This window comes from Arvicola amphibius, chromosome 2 (genome assembly GCF_903992535.2).
Source record: "Arvicola amphibius chromosome 2, mArvAmp1.2, whole genome shotgun sequence".
Taxonomy (NCBI): domain Eukaryota; kingdom Metazoa; phylum Chordata; class Mammalia; order Rodentia; family Cricetidae; genus Arvicola; species Arvicola amphibius.
Window position 1 is genome coordinate 129,829,847 of NC_052048.2, and position 14,346 is coordinate 129,844,192.

Here is a 14,346-nt window from a genome sequence, read left to right on the forward strand (position 1 = left end):
ATCAAAGGAAGTAAAGACTAAGATAGTGTTCTCGCTATCCCCAAATCCCTGAAGGCGCTATCATATTTAGTGTAATCAAAGGAAGTAAAGACTAAGATAGTGTTCTCGCTATCCCCAAATCCCTGAAGGCGCTATCATATTTAGTGTAATCAAAGGAAGTAAAGACTAAGATAGTGTTCTCACTGTCCCCAAATCCCTGAAGGCGCTATCATATTTAGCACTGTGAGTTCCACATATCAAACAAGTGCCAGAGTTCAGGGAGACACTGTTTGAGTCCACAGGCAAAAAAACTATAACTGAAGCTTCTTAACAATGAAATATTACCCAATAGTTTCTCGGTGTGGTGTTCTGAATGAGCTGTCTCCCATGAAGCTCAGGCATTTGAATACTTGTTCCCTAGCCGGTAGCTGTTTAGGAAGGATTAGAGGTGGCCTTACTGGGGGAAATGTGTCACTGCAGATGGCTTTGCGGTTTGAAAAGACTCCCACCATTTCACGTTAGCGCTCTCTGCTTCCTGTTTGTGGGTTGAAGTGTGAGCTCTCAGCTGTTCCTGCTGGCATGCCTGGTGCTTGCTACCCTGTTCCCCATGGTGGTGATGGACTCTCACTCCTCTGAAACCGTGAGCCCAAAATAAAACTTTCCTTCCCTAAGTTGTCTTAGTCATGGTTTTCTATCACAGCAATAGCAGAATAACTAAAACACCCACAAGTGAGGCTCTGCAAGAGACTGACTGGCTATGTCAGAGGTCTCACCCGTGAAATGTCTCTACGGGAATGTCTACACGGATGCCAAGTGTCTGTCATCCTAATAGCAGCAATGTTTACTTCCAGTTAGGCAGAGGAGCCAGTACTCATTATCATCTCCCTACGGATGTATTCAGCCAACACTGAGCAACTAACATCAAATGGCTGCCTTACCCTTTATTAGGTAAGCCAAATAAATAAATAATATGCCTGTTATTCCATGCTAAGCCTGACAGTCTAGTTAAGGAACTAAGGTAACTAATTCAAGATAGAGTAAGTAGAGTGAGCAAGCGCAATGTGCTTTTTGCTCAAGGCTTCCCCCATAACTAATTTGCTAGAACTGAAATAAATGCAGCCAACATGAGTAAATGCTGCACACGAATCCAGGTATGTTTCAGGTAAGTCCTTGGAGGGCTGTGACCAGAATCTAGACACAGAAAGAACACACTTGGAAATGAGGAAGTACTAGAATAGATATCAGGGTTTCTTAAGGCAAATTCCTAGTGTAGTAACTTTAATCTACTAATATATTAATAATTCCTAGTGTAGTAACTTTAATCTACTAATATATTAATAATCCCTAGTGTAGTAACTTTAATCTACTAATATATTAATATCCCAAAGTTAACTTATCCCTCTAGAGACAAACTGAAATGCTGAAAACTCAGCTGCAGTGGAGATGTGACAGTTCTATATTGTACAACTCTATATTCTATATTGTTATTTCTATCAAAATTACTTTATCCATTTATCAACTATCTCATAAAATATATCCTTGGGGGAAATAAATCAAAAAGTACAAAAACTAGACCCCTTCCAAGTTTACATGTTACAGAGAAGACTTAAATGGATCAGCTTCAGTAGAAGCTGATTTCATTCCGGCCTCCATGAAGATCTCACACTAGCCCTGCATAAGCACATGATGCTTTTGCAAGTCAGTCTGTTTAACCAAAATTAATACACCAGTAGCAGAATGGTACATGTTTGAGCACCATTACATTCTAAAAATAAAATCCTCCAAATCCATAAAAGTGTTTAAAATCAACGTTTTTACATAATAAAAATGCTGACAGCAGAAATAAAGCATTGAGCTTAAGAGGCAGAAACTGTGATAAGCAATTGTGGTTTTGAAAAAGGAAAAGCTTGAAATCACAGCAAATGGTTTCAAAAGAGTTTGAGTGCAGAAAGAACCTGAGACAGGAATCTCGCTACCAGTTCATGACAATAGACAGACCGTGACATACCACAGTCTGAAGGCATTGGTACAATAGACAGACCGTGACATACCACAGTCCGAAGGCATTGGTACAATAGACACACCGTGACATACCACAGTCTGAAGGCATTGGTACAATAGACAGACCGTGACATACCACAGTCTGAAGGCATTGGTACAATAGACAGACCGTGACATACCACAGTCCGAAGGCATTGGTACAATAGACACACCGTGACATACCACAGTCTGAAGGCATTGGTACAATAGACAGACCGTGACATACCACAGTCCGAAGGCATTGGTACAATAGACACACCGTGACATACCACAGTGCGAAGGCATTGCTACAATAGACAGACCGTGACATACCACAGTCCGAAGGCATTGGTACAATAGACAGACCGTGACATATCACAGTCCAAAGGCATTGCTACAATAGACAGACCGTGACATACCACAGTCCGAAGGCATTGGTACAATAGACAGACCTATGACATACCACAGTCTGAAGGCATTGCTACAATAGACAGACCGTGACATACCACAGTCCGAAGGCATTGGTACAATAGACAGACCGTGACATATCACAGTCCAAAGGCATTGCTACAATAGACAGACCATGACATACCACAGTCCGAAGGCATTGGTACAATAGACAGACCTATGACATACCACAGTCTGAAGGCATTGGTACAATAGACAGACCGTGACATACCACAGTCCGAAGGCATTGGTACAATAGACACACCGTGACATACCACAGTGCGAAGGCATTGCTACAATAGACAGACCGTGACATACCACAGTCCGAAGGCATTGGTACAATAGACAGACCGTGACATATCACAGTCCAAAGGCATTGCTACAATAGACAGACCGTGACATACCACAGTCCGAAGGCATTGGTACAATAGACAGACCGTGACATACCACAGTCCGAAGGCATTGCTACAATAGACAGACCGTGACATATCACAGTCCAAAGGCATTGCTACAATAGACAGACCGTGACATACCACAGTCCGAAGGCATTGGTACAATAGACAGACCGTGACATACCACAGTCCGAAGGCATTGCTACAATAGACAGACCGTGACATACCACAGTGCGAAGGCATTGCTACAATAGACAGACCGTGACATACCACAGTGCGAAGGCATTGCTACAATAGACACACCGTGACATACCACAGTGCGAAGGCATTGCTACAATAGACAGACCGTGACATACCACAGTCCGAAGGCATTGGTGCTGCGGAAATGGAAAAGATAACCGGCGTGTCCGAGCCTGCGAATAAAAACGGGTATCTTCCGATCAGCGAACTTCCTTCCAAAGGAAAATCCGGGAGGTCCTCTATGGTCATCTTCTAGAAAACCACCTATAATGGGAAAGGAAAACTCAGAATGCATTTCACTGACACACAACTTAGGATGACTGCCTTCGGTCAACAAAAACCCCGAGAGTTTCATATAGTTAACCTGACATCGTCAATGGCTGAGCAAACAGTTATTTAAGAACTATGCGCTACTTCCCACAGCCTCGCACCATCAGCATCCCGTGTACTGTTGCAATACAAAGCTCATGGGAGAGAAACTGTAATAGACTTATTTTTTAAAAAATTAACTTACCACTAAGAGAGAACCTGTTTACAAGGCTGAGCTAACCCAAATGGGCGGAATTAAGCCAGGTCCCCAGTAAAGCGACCTTGGATCTCAAAATGCGACATCGTCTGCCACTGGAGCCATGTCACATGCTCATCCTCTGGGAAGGCTTTAGCTCAGCAGATTGCCATTACTTTCTAATACCTCAGAAAACACCACTGGAAATTATTCCATTTTTACCCATGGAAGCAATGGCTAAGACTGTCCCACTTAGCAGTGTGGACTCTGTCTACTCCATCGAGACAGGAGGAGGGCTGTGACTCCTCATAGCCCTTCTCCCAGAAAACATCAGTATGAAGAAGGAATTAGCTCTAAACTAGACCTGTGTTATACACAGCCTACATCTCAGGAATACCACAGAAAGCAGAGAAATGCTAAGTGAAGTTTAACTGTACAACTAAAAGTTAGGGGTTTTTTTTCTTTCCGTTCTGAAATATTTTGAATTCCTTGTGTTTATTTTTAGATATAAACAAGACCAAATGACTTTATGTTATATTAAACACAAAGAATATAACTAAGCAAAAAAGTTAACTAACAGCTTATTCTAGTAGGAGATATACCACATATATGATTCTGTGTATGCTTTTAACATTGGGGTAGCATACATCTGCTAGGTAGGTTTATGTCACCTTAGAAGGCCAGAGTCATTTGGGAAGGACTCTCAGTTGAGAAAATGCCCCCACAAGACTGGCCTGTGGGCAAACCTATTGTGCATTTTCTTGATTGATGAACGACGGGGGAGGGCCCAGCTCACGGTGGGCAGTGCTCTTCCTGGGCTAGTGGTCCTGGGTACCAAAAGAACGCCGGTTGAGCAAGCCATGAGGAGCAAGCCAGTAAAGAACATTCCTCCATGTGTCCGCTCCTGCCTCCAGGTCCCTGCCCTGGCTTCCCTGGACAATGGACTTACAAACTGTAAAATGAAATAAAATTTTCCTCCCCAGGTTGTTTTTGATCGTGATGTTTTATCACTGCTAGAGAAGCCCTAAGACAGCATCTTAAACTGAATCAGCTTACCAGCTCGCTCAGCTCCAAGGAAACAGTCGCTTGGAACTAACAGGTTTCCTCCCCACTTAATTCGGACCTTTTCTCTCTCTGAGCAGAACTAGTAGGAACAGTGTGCTCTCTTCTGGCTTAGAAAGTATATACTTACGTGCACAGGAATGTTACAGATTAAACAAACTAGACTCGTTCTTATTACATTAAAGGACTCTCGAACTTTTGTAGGGGGAACTGGTGCAGAAATTACTTGCCACCCGATTCGTGGACTCTTTTGACATTAGCCTTGCTGCATACACAGGAACAACACAAAAGCAAGGGATCAGTGTTAAACAGCAGTGATCTCCATCAGTCATTCCAAAGAGTAAGGAACGCCATTAACACAGCCCCTTCCTTCTCATCACACATGCCCCATCTACAAGTTTCTACTTGCAGGCCCCTGCTTGCTTGGTAACAAGTCTGGGCAAATATTCCCCACAGTAGGTAGGAAGCGTCCTTTGGAACCAAAAAAACAAACAGTAAACATCCATGGCAGTCACCACACACAAGGCCCCGTTTTAGATGTTTCAGAGATTACAAAAAAAAAACAAAAAACAAAAAAAAACAAAAAAAGGTGGCTGGGGAACCATGCATGGCAGATAGCTTATAATCCATTTTCAAAATGAAGTATCATTGATGACACACAAGGGGATGTGCTCCCACCAGTGAGTACAAGGAAACTGCTCTGGGAATGTCAAAGGAATGTCAAAGGATCAGAGCATATCCTGAGCTGAGCCTGGGAAGAAACTGAAAAGGACCACATGCCATAGGGTACATGCAGCTGGGAGAGCCGGCAGATGTAAAGCTAACTCCATTTTGGGTTTGGAGTGGGGTTTTCTTTAGTGGGGAAGTAGCTGCAATAGTTGTTAACTGGTTAAAAAAAAAAAACAAACCACTCAACTCCATAAGCACTGGGGTACTGGCATACCAAGAGAGACTGGCACACTTAAAGCCGTGTTTTAGGACTAGTAATCTGACTGTAATCACACTTTGGGGATTCAGACATGTTTCCTGTACTCTTAATTTGTCAGCAAAGTGATGAAAAATGTCTTGCTGTAATCCCAGGAGTACTTTCATTTCTTGCAGATTGTCAAGACCCTTAAAGAGTAACCTACATCTGGGGAGACAGCTCCGAGGGTAAAGCATCTGCTGCCCAGGTGTAAGGTCTGGATTCCGGATCATCAAGACTCACATTAGAGCAGGGTGGGAAAAGTGACCCACCTGCAATAACAACACTCAAGGGATAGAGACGGGGACCCCAGGACAGGCTTGTTTCCTAGATAAGACAAACCAAAATCTCAGGGTTAAGCTACAGAGGAAGGCAGGTGCATCAACCTCTGGTCAGAAGCATGCACACATATATGCACACACATAACCAAAAAAAAACCTACATTTTACACAACTGACAGCTACCACAAGAACAAAACTAGCATTTTGTACAACGCAATAAACATTAAAATTCCAGATCCAAGGTGGAAAGGTAATTTACACAAGACAAGGAATCCATCTAATTGTTTTACTTGACACTTCAATGATGTGGGATTCCCCTCTGTATACTGTAAATATGTTTTACTACCACTGGTTAATAAAAATTTGCTTCAGCCTACAGCAGAACAGAATATAGCCAGGCTAGAAGAGCTATATATAGAGAGAGTAGGCAGAGTCAGAGAGAAGCCATGTAGATGCCACAGGACGCCGGACAGAACCTTACCATGGAAATTTACCAGTATGGCACATCCACATGATGATACACAGATTAATAAAAAATGGGTTAACTTAAGATATAAGAGCTAGCTAGAAATACACTTAAGCTATTGGCCAAACAGTATTGCAATTAATACAGTTTCTGTGTGATTATTTCAGGTCTGGGTGGCCGGGAATGAATAAGCAGCCTCCATCTACACTTCAAGACCAAGGAAGTCACAGTGTTACCTAACCCACATGAAAAACATTCTTTGTATTTTTGCACCTTAATAACAAAAAAAAAATTCTTTGCCTTCTTGGAAAAAAAAATCCTATCTTTCATTTCACCACAAACTACGCAGCACACAAGTTTCACATATTCCTGAATCCTTCCCTAGAAACAATTTCTAGATCTGAAAGGCCATGGTACCTGGAACCTTGATCAAGTATAGAGGTGTACTGATCTGAGTTGAGTAGCTATTGTTTCCAAAATCTCCTTTGGTTAACTGGTAAGGGCTAGTTTGAGAATTTGAGAATACCCTCCCTGATTAACTGAACACATCCATGTCTTAGAGTTTTAATAACTGGAACTACGCTCTCCAAACTTTCAGGCCCATGGCAATCTCATCTTATTCCACTAACTCAAACTACTTCTGAGTAAAAGCATATTGTCGCAGGGCTTTAACAGTTCATGGTTTTCCAAGCAGCCTGATCCTGTCTTTGCACATCAATAATGAGAAACATCAAGCAACGTCTTCAGAGAGGTTGGGCCGTTGGGTCTCTGAAAAGAACTGACCATGCCATGAAATTCTTTCAGAATTGTTAATGTCTGTGATGCTGGGGATTGAACCTGTGATCTCACATATGCCAGGCAAATGCTCTACCACTGAGCTACACCTCAGCCTTTTCCCCAGTGCTTGAGATACAGCTGAAGGGCAGCATACTGGAGCTTCTCGACTAATGAGGAGACTCAAGCTGTCCACGTTAGACTCACAGCTATTTTCCCATCACAGTCAGTCGTGGGGGTTTATTTTCAAGAAATCTCAAAAAAAAGACTATTTACATTTTATAAGCACAACTCCAAAGGTCCTTTTATTTGCTACTTACAAAACATCTGCTCACCCACCACACACATATTGCAAGTACGTGAGCCTTTATTCTCACGAGATCCGAAAACAAACCGTGTAAAAGCACGGCTCCAGTGACCCTTTCACTTGCCACAGACAGAACACTGGAAAAGCAGCCCCAGGCCCTAGACAGCACATCAGACACCTGCCCTGAAGTTCCGTCACAGGTACCAATGTCACACATCCAATAACATTGCTTCTCATGAAGTCCTAAGCTGTGCATTCCAAAGATAAGGAAAGGAGTTCTGTCCTCCTGCAGATTCCAGCCTGGGGCGAGGCTTCTACAAGGAAGCACAAGTACTGTAGAGTAAGGACTGTAACTGAGGAGAGCTGGGTACTATGTGGACATAGATATAAGACAGACAGCATAGGATTTCTGGGCCCTAATATTTAAAGGCTCGGATGGCCAACACAGTAGCTACAACCTAAATGGGGCTTTTAAAATTAAATTAAAATTTCCATTGGTCTAGCTCAGAGTTTCTTAAACTGCAGGCTTGGGTTTGGGGATGGGTTCAGGCAACTAAGTTATTGTCTCTCTCTCTCACACACACATACATACACACACACACACACACACACACACACACACACACACGGCTATCTGAAATAGTTCAGGTTTCTAAATGTACAATCACCTAAAACAAATACAAAATCAAATACATAATGTATCGGAGGTGTTTGAGACAGTGCTTATAGTATTACCATGTGACCTCCCTCCAATCTTGGTTCTGAAGACACCATGTGTGCACTTAGCACTGCACACGTGGCCATGCCATGCAATGACACCTGACACTGCCTGAAACAGCTCCACCCAGACGCAAGACCAGGTGTCCGTCACAGAGTTCTGCTCTTACAGAAACACGGTGGCTAATTACAGAAAACAAAGGCTTTTAATAAGTGCCCATTGTCCTTCCTCAGCACGTAAGCATCAAATTAGCAAATTAGAATTAGATTTTATTAGAATGTTGATTCTGTTAATTGCTGTTTGTATTCTAAATTTAAAAAAAAATCACTAGCTGGGCATGGTAGCACATGTGTTTAGACTTGGATCTCTATGAGTTCCAGGGTAGCCTGATCTACATAGAGAATTCCAGGACAACAAGAGCTACATAGTGAGACCCTCTCTCAAAATATTAAGATTTTTTAAAACATTGATACTAAAGAGATGACGCGGCAGTTATGAGCCCTGGCTACTCTGGTACCCAGGCTGGGTCCCACCACCCACATGACAGCACCAGTTCCTGTAACTCCAGTTCCAGGGGGCCCAACACGCTCTTCTGGCCTCCACAGACACCAGACACAAACATACATGAAAGCAGAATACTCATGCATGTAAAATAAAAATAAATCTTCTTTTAAAAAAATCATAAATCAATTCTGATTTTGGATTAGGACAGAATTTTCAGAAACTTCTGAAAGGGTCTTAAACACACATATGTTTGCTATGTATATGATATTTATATTTATATTCATACAAAGCAGCTTTGTCAGCACTATATATCAATTCTGCAAAATGTTGAGGAATGTCTGTATCTTGTAGCATCAAATGTTCATCCAACTTAAATGTAAAAATAAACAGTTACCTCTTTATCATGCAAATTTGTTTTCATCTTTAATAAATAGTAAAATCACATGTATACCAAAGAGTTGTTCTAAAATAAATATATTATTTATTGTCAACTACTGTTTGATTTATATGCCTATTTTATATACCTGGGGTTGTTTAATATACCCTGTTTTAATCAGTTTGCATGTGGCTGATGCCACCATAGCCAGAAGGACAGTTCAGCCATGGGCACCCTCCTACCCAGCACGGAAGGACAGTTCAGCCATGGGCACCCTCCTACCCAGCACGGAAGGAAAACAGTTCAGCCATGGGCACCCTCCTACCCAGCACGGAAGGAAAACAGTTCAGCTCGCGCTTCAGAACACAAACAGCCTGGAATGAGAAATGAAGGCTGAAGTGCCAAGCAAGGCTGCAGCGCTGTAATTATAAATAATTAAGAGAACAGTAAGGCTAAAAGCAACCAGAGGCTCTAAAAGGGTTTTAACAGATCGAAAGAAAGAGTGAAGGTGATTGTCAACACAAGCACACAAGTATATATTCCAAACTGGGATTGTTATAAGCAAAATGGCAACAATATAATCATCGCTTTTTTTTTTTTTAAGGCCTTGCTATTGGGGTTGTATCTGGGAAGCCGGATCTGGAACTAAATCTAACGAACAGTGCACCGTGTACTAAATCTACAAAAGAGATACAAACACCTCCGTTGTGTGTCAGGATCTTTGAGTGCAAGCAGTCCCTAGTCCCTAACAAATGAAAGCATTACCAAAAGCGGCATCTTGTTTATGTTAAAATTAAACCTGGATGGTTTTGCATCGTCAGAATGTAGAAAGCTGGAATCCTGCCGTTTCCAAGTCTCCTCCGCTTTCCTTCCAGACGCTGTGTGCTACACCACCTGCTCTCCTGCCACGTTGTCAACTTAAACTAGGCAGGAGACTCATGACTGACAAACGTCAAAGCAAGACTCAACTGCAGCTCAAGTATCTGATGGCTCAGGAACACACTTCAGAAGAAAATGCACTCTTAACGCTACGCTGGTGCTATAATATACCAAACAGTGTAGCCCGGAACCCGAGCCAAGTTACAAACTCTCCAAAATAGCATTTTGATACATGTGTAAACATTGTCACAAAACAGGCTCCGAATCCCATGGGCCTACCCAGCGTCTGACTGAGTGAACCACGTCCTGTCTATAGGTGTGAACCGGTTCGTTTAATTCCTGCGATTCTGCAGGGGACAGGTCTCTGCTCACACCCTTCTGCAACTTCCCAAATGCAAATCAGAATGAAGGAATCTCCCAGCAGCGACGTGAGGTAGAGGCAATTTAGTTTTGAACACGCGTGCCCAAGGGTTTCTTAAAGATCTAAGTCAGAAGGGGAGGCAAGGGGGAACCTGAAGAGACCCGCGCGCGTGGAGAAACCCACCAGGGTGCGCAGCCCCGCGCGTGGGAAATACTCCAGGCGTCCACGGAGCACGAGCCCCAGCAGAGCACGCATCTCAGCCGGAGAGGAACTGACTTGAGCACCCACCTCCCTGCCCTGGGAACGGGGAGGCCTCTGGACGCCCCAATGCGGCCCTCACCGCCAACCGCCCCTCGGCCCGGCCTCCCGGGCCCCGCCGCCCCCCAGAGTCCCGCCACCTGCCAGCTCCGGGTCCCCGCGGAGCGCCGGCTGCGGACGCGGGGCCCAGAGGCGAGGCGCAGGGGCGCGCTCCAGCCCTCCCGCAGGGGTCCCGTGGCTTCTGCGGAGCCTCCAGCCGGGCCGCTGCAACCCGCCGCCTTCCACGCCGCGCGCGCCGGAACCGGGCCCCACGCGCGGCTCGGCGCGCGCGCAGTGCAGCCGCCTGGGCTGCGCGCAGGCCTCGGCCCTCGGTCCCGCGCACGCGCCTGCGGTCGCTCGGCTCCTGCCTGCACCCCTGAGCCCCTCAACAGGCGGAAGGTCTGCGGCTGCTGCACCTGCTGTCTCCACGCTCAAGGGTGTCTGGAGGGCTTTCCCGGGAGTCCTTGGCTTGCCCTACACACGTGGGGATCTGTCCAGCGCGGCAGAATCGGGTTCTAAAGAAACCTTGACTGACCTAGGCGGTGATCTGGGACTGCAGCAGGCGTCCCCTCCTCTGGAAAACTTTTAGTTAGTTGGCCCAATTTGGCCTCCCTTGCTCCCTAGCATCCTGGGCTGGAAGACACCACCCCCTCATCCCACCCCATCTGGTAACCAGAGACCACATCTTCCCCTTTTTAGATAATGTGGCCAGGCATGGCCTAGAGTAGACCCCTCAGTCAACTGTTTCCAGGTCCTGCTGTGAAAACTCTTCTCAGTAGTGCCCCCCCACACACACACCCACGCCTGTTCAGAAATTACGAAGAAAGTGTGTCAGCCAAGGGAAGAAATGAATAGTCACAGCGAGCACTTATATTTCCACTTTCTCCTCCCTCCTCACCTCCCTTTTATTCCCATCTCATCCATCTTCACATAATGGAAAAGAAGTGAAACTGACCCCTAACAGATGTGGGCACTGACATTCTATGTCCTTGCCATGCTATAGGACGGCTTTGGCCTCTAATAGGGAGATCTAATATGATCGCGACATTTGTAACCTTGAGCTAAGAGGGTCAAACCACTGCTATGCTGTGGTGATGTAGCTCTCACAGGCTATGATACTGTTAACGCTTCTTCTCTATCACGCCTTAACATGTTGAGAGAATATGCGAATGGATGCCCATCGGTGCCACTGCAAGATCAGAGCTGAGTGCACAGCACACATCCGAGCGCCTTCTTCAGTTACAACTCTTGGCTCGAGGGATGAGAAAAACAAACACAAATACTTTCTAGTTACTTGAATCCTTACAGTCTCCCAGCAAGTGGCTCTGGCTGGGCACTTCTAGGAAGAAGGGACTCACTCCCTCTTAAGTGACTAGCCTTTTGAAAAACATTCTTCTGTGGGAGCTAAAAATCCAAGGTTGTTTCTGCCCTGGAACTCATAGATCATACAACTCCATCTCAAGGTATAACAAGCATTCTCTGTCTCTCAGGCTGCGCGCCTATGGCATGGTTGCAAGCCCACTCACCGGCGTGTTGAAGGACTCTTTCGGGTGCATCCTGGCTTGTCTTGAGTCCTCTTTAATGTGATACTCGGGAATGAGCCCATGTAATGAGTGCCGGGAGGAGAGAGCCTGCCACCTCCTTCTACCTCTTGAGCTTCTACTAAAGCAGCCCAAGATATCAAAACAGTTGTGTGAGGCAGTTACACCACAATGGAGAACTGGGTGGGGCACAGGGCCAACTAAAACTCAGGGTGCTTATGCAGTATTCAATTCCACCACCATCCCACGCCCCTGGGCGCCTGCCAGTTTCTCTTTCCCTGCAGACTCTGAGCCTTCATGCACTCTCCAAGGGTAATGTAAGACAGATGCTTCCTCCACACCAGGACTCCGACTCCCTTTCCCTGTTTTTATCACACCCAATTCTTGCCTAACCCACCCACCTTCTCAGCTGGTGAGAAGGGAAAGCAATTTGCCTGAAGTTGGCTCTAAGTGCCTTTAAATGAGTCCTGTTGCCACAGAAACACATGAAGATCTGTTGTAATAGGAGCGACTGGTGGCATTGCCAAGCTATACAGTTTGCTTTTATTGCTTTTTTTTTTTTTACAATTATCCACCAAGATGGCCACTATTAGTAGGTGATGGGGTGTGGCTAGGTGAGTGGTTCTAAACTGTAATAAAGATCTCTGTTAGAACCAGACAGACTAGTGTCTCTTTCAGCTACACCCAACATACACAGTACACAGACTGATTCCCAGGACACCAAGTCACCAGGTAGAATCTTCCACTCCTTAGTGCCTTGGTCCCAAAAACTGAAACTACTCCCTACCCTGCCCTGAGGAACACAAGCCCTTATTGGAATCCTGTGCCCTGGAACACACACACACACACACACACACACACACACACACGCACATTGCACAAGCTTTGCAGCTAGGTCTTGCCAATGAAATGGGACAATAAGAGGCCAGAATTGGGAGCTGGAACTAGCCACTGGAACAGCCAGGCACTGGGATATGATCCATTACAGGTGCTGAGATTGAATTACATCATAAGGCATGAGGTTCCTGAATAATGTCACAATAAATCAGAGTGCCAGGAGTGGAAGGCATCCATTAGTGGTCAGTACCACAGAGAGAAGAAAAGGTGTGGCCAACTGTCCGCACTGCAGAACTCTGCCTGTAATTTCTTGTCTTTGTCTCACCAACGAAGTGGGACAGAAGATCTGAAAGTCTCTCAAGTCACCATATGGTGTCACCTACATAGAATGTCCTGGTAGGCAGAAGGACCCAGAGATGTCTGGAGAGATGAGCAGGGATCACTCAGAAATTCAGACACTGGGAAGCTCTGTAACCGGCTGCTGAACCCTACACCATAAGGAAGGAATTAGAGGGAGTAAGCAAAGAAGGCAGAGTCACTGTCCTTCCTCTGTGCACTGGGCTGGATAAAATTCATAGAAAAGGGAGAGAGACTCACTTTCCCAAAGTGAGTACATCTCTCAAGACCACACGAGACAGTCTTCTGGCAGAGCCAGGTAGCTAGGAACTCCACCAACAGGATTGGTTACAGCACAGAGCCAAACTCATAAATTATGTCTTCCTCTCTATTGCATGCACAGGTGCTTTGACTCTCCATGTGCAACGCCCAGAAGAAATCAGCAACTTGTTAGAATCAATTAGTTCAGCAATGCTGCCAAATCCAAGATCAATTTATAAAATCCAGTTCTCAAAATAGAAACAAAACAATACAAAGAATCAATGAGGCAAAGAGCTGGTTCTTCGAGAAAATCAACAAAATAGACAAACCTTTAGCCAGACTAACCAAAAGGTAGAGAGAGAATATTCAAATTAACAAAATCAGAAATGAAAAGGGGCACATAACAACAGATGTGGAGGAAATACACTCATCAAGTCATATTTCAAAAACGTGTATTCCACAAAAATGGAAAACTTAAAGGAAATGGACAACTTCCTGGATAAATATCACTTACCAAAGTAAAATCAAGGCCAGATAAGCAAATTAAACAGACATATAACTGCTGAAGAAATAGAAACAGTCATTAAAAGTCTCCCAACCAAAAAAAGCCCAGGACCAGATGGTTTCAGCCCAGAATTCTACAAGATTTTCAAAGAACTAATACTAATACTCCTCAAATTGTTCAACACAATAGAAACAGAAAGAACATTGCCAAACTCTTTTTATGAGGCTACAGTTACCATGATACCCAAACCACATAAAGACATTATTAAGAAAGAGAATTACAGAACAATCTCACT

The 14,346-nt window shown here is 44.6% G+C and overlaps 1 protein-coding gene across 1 annotated transcript in view; it reads right to left on the reverse strand.

The window, feature by feature from the left end:
* Clip4 (CAP-Gly domain containing linker protein family member 4) overlaps window positions 1-12,206 on the reverse strand; it is a 68,325-nt gene extending 56,119 nt beyond the window's left edge. Inside the window, exons 1-2 of the mRNA XM_038320117.1 lie at window positions 12,098-12,206; window positions 3,194-3,341 (exon numbers count right to left, since the gene is read on the reverse strand). Coding sequence (XP_038176045.1) covers window positions 3,194-3,326 — 133 coding nt within the window. The 5' untranslated portion in view covers window positions 3,327-3,341; window positions 12,098-12,206. The remainder of the gene's footprint in view (window positions 1-3,193; window positions 3,342-12,097) is intronic.
* Window positions 12,207-14,346: the final 2,140 nt, after the last annotated feature.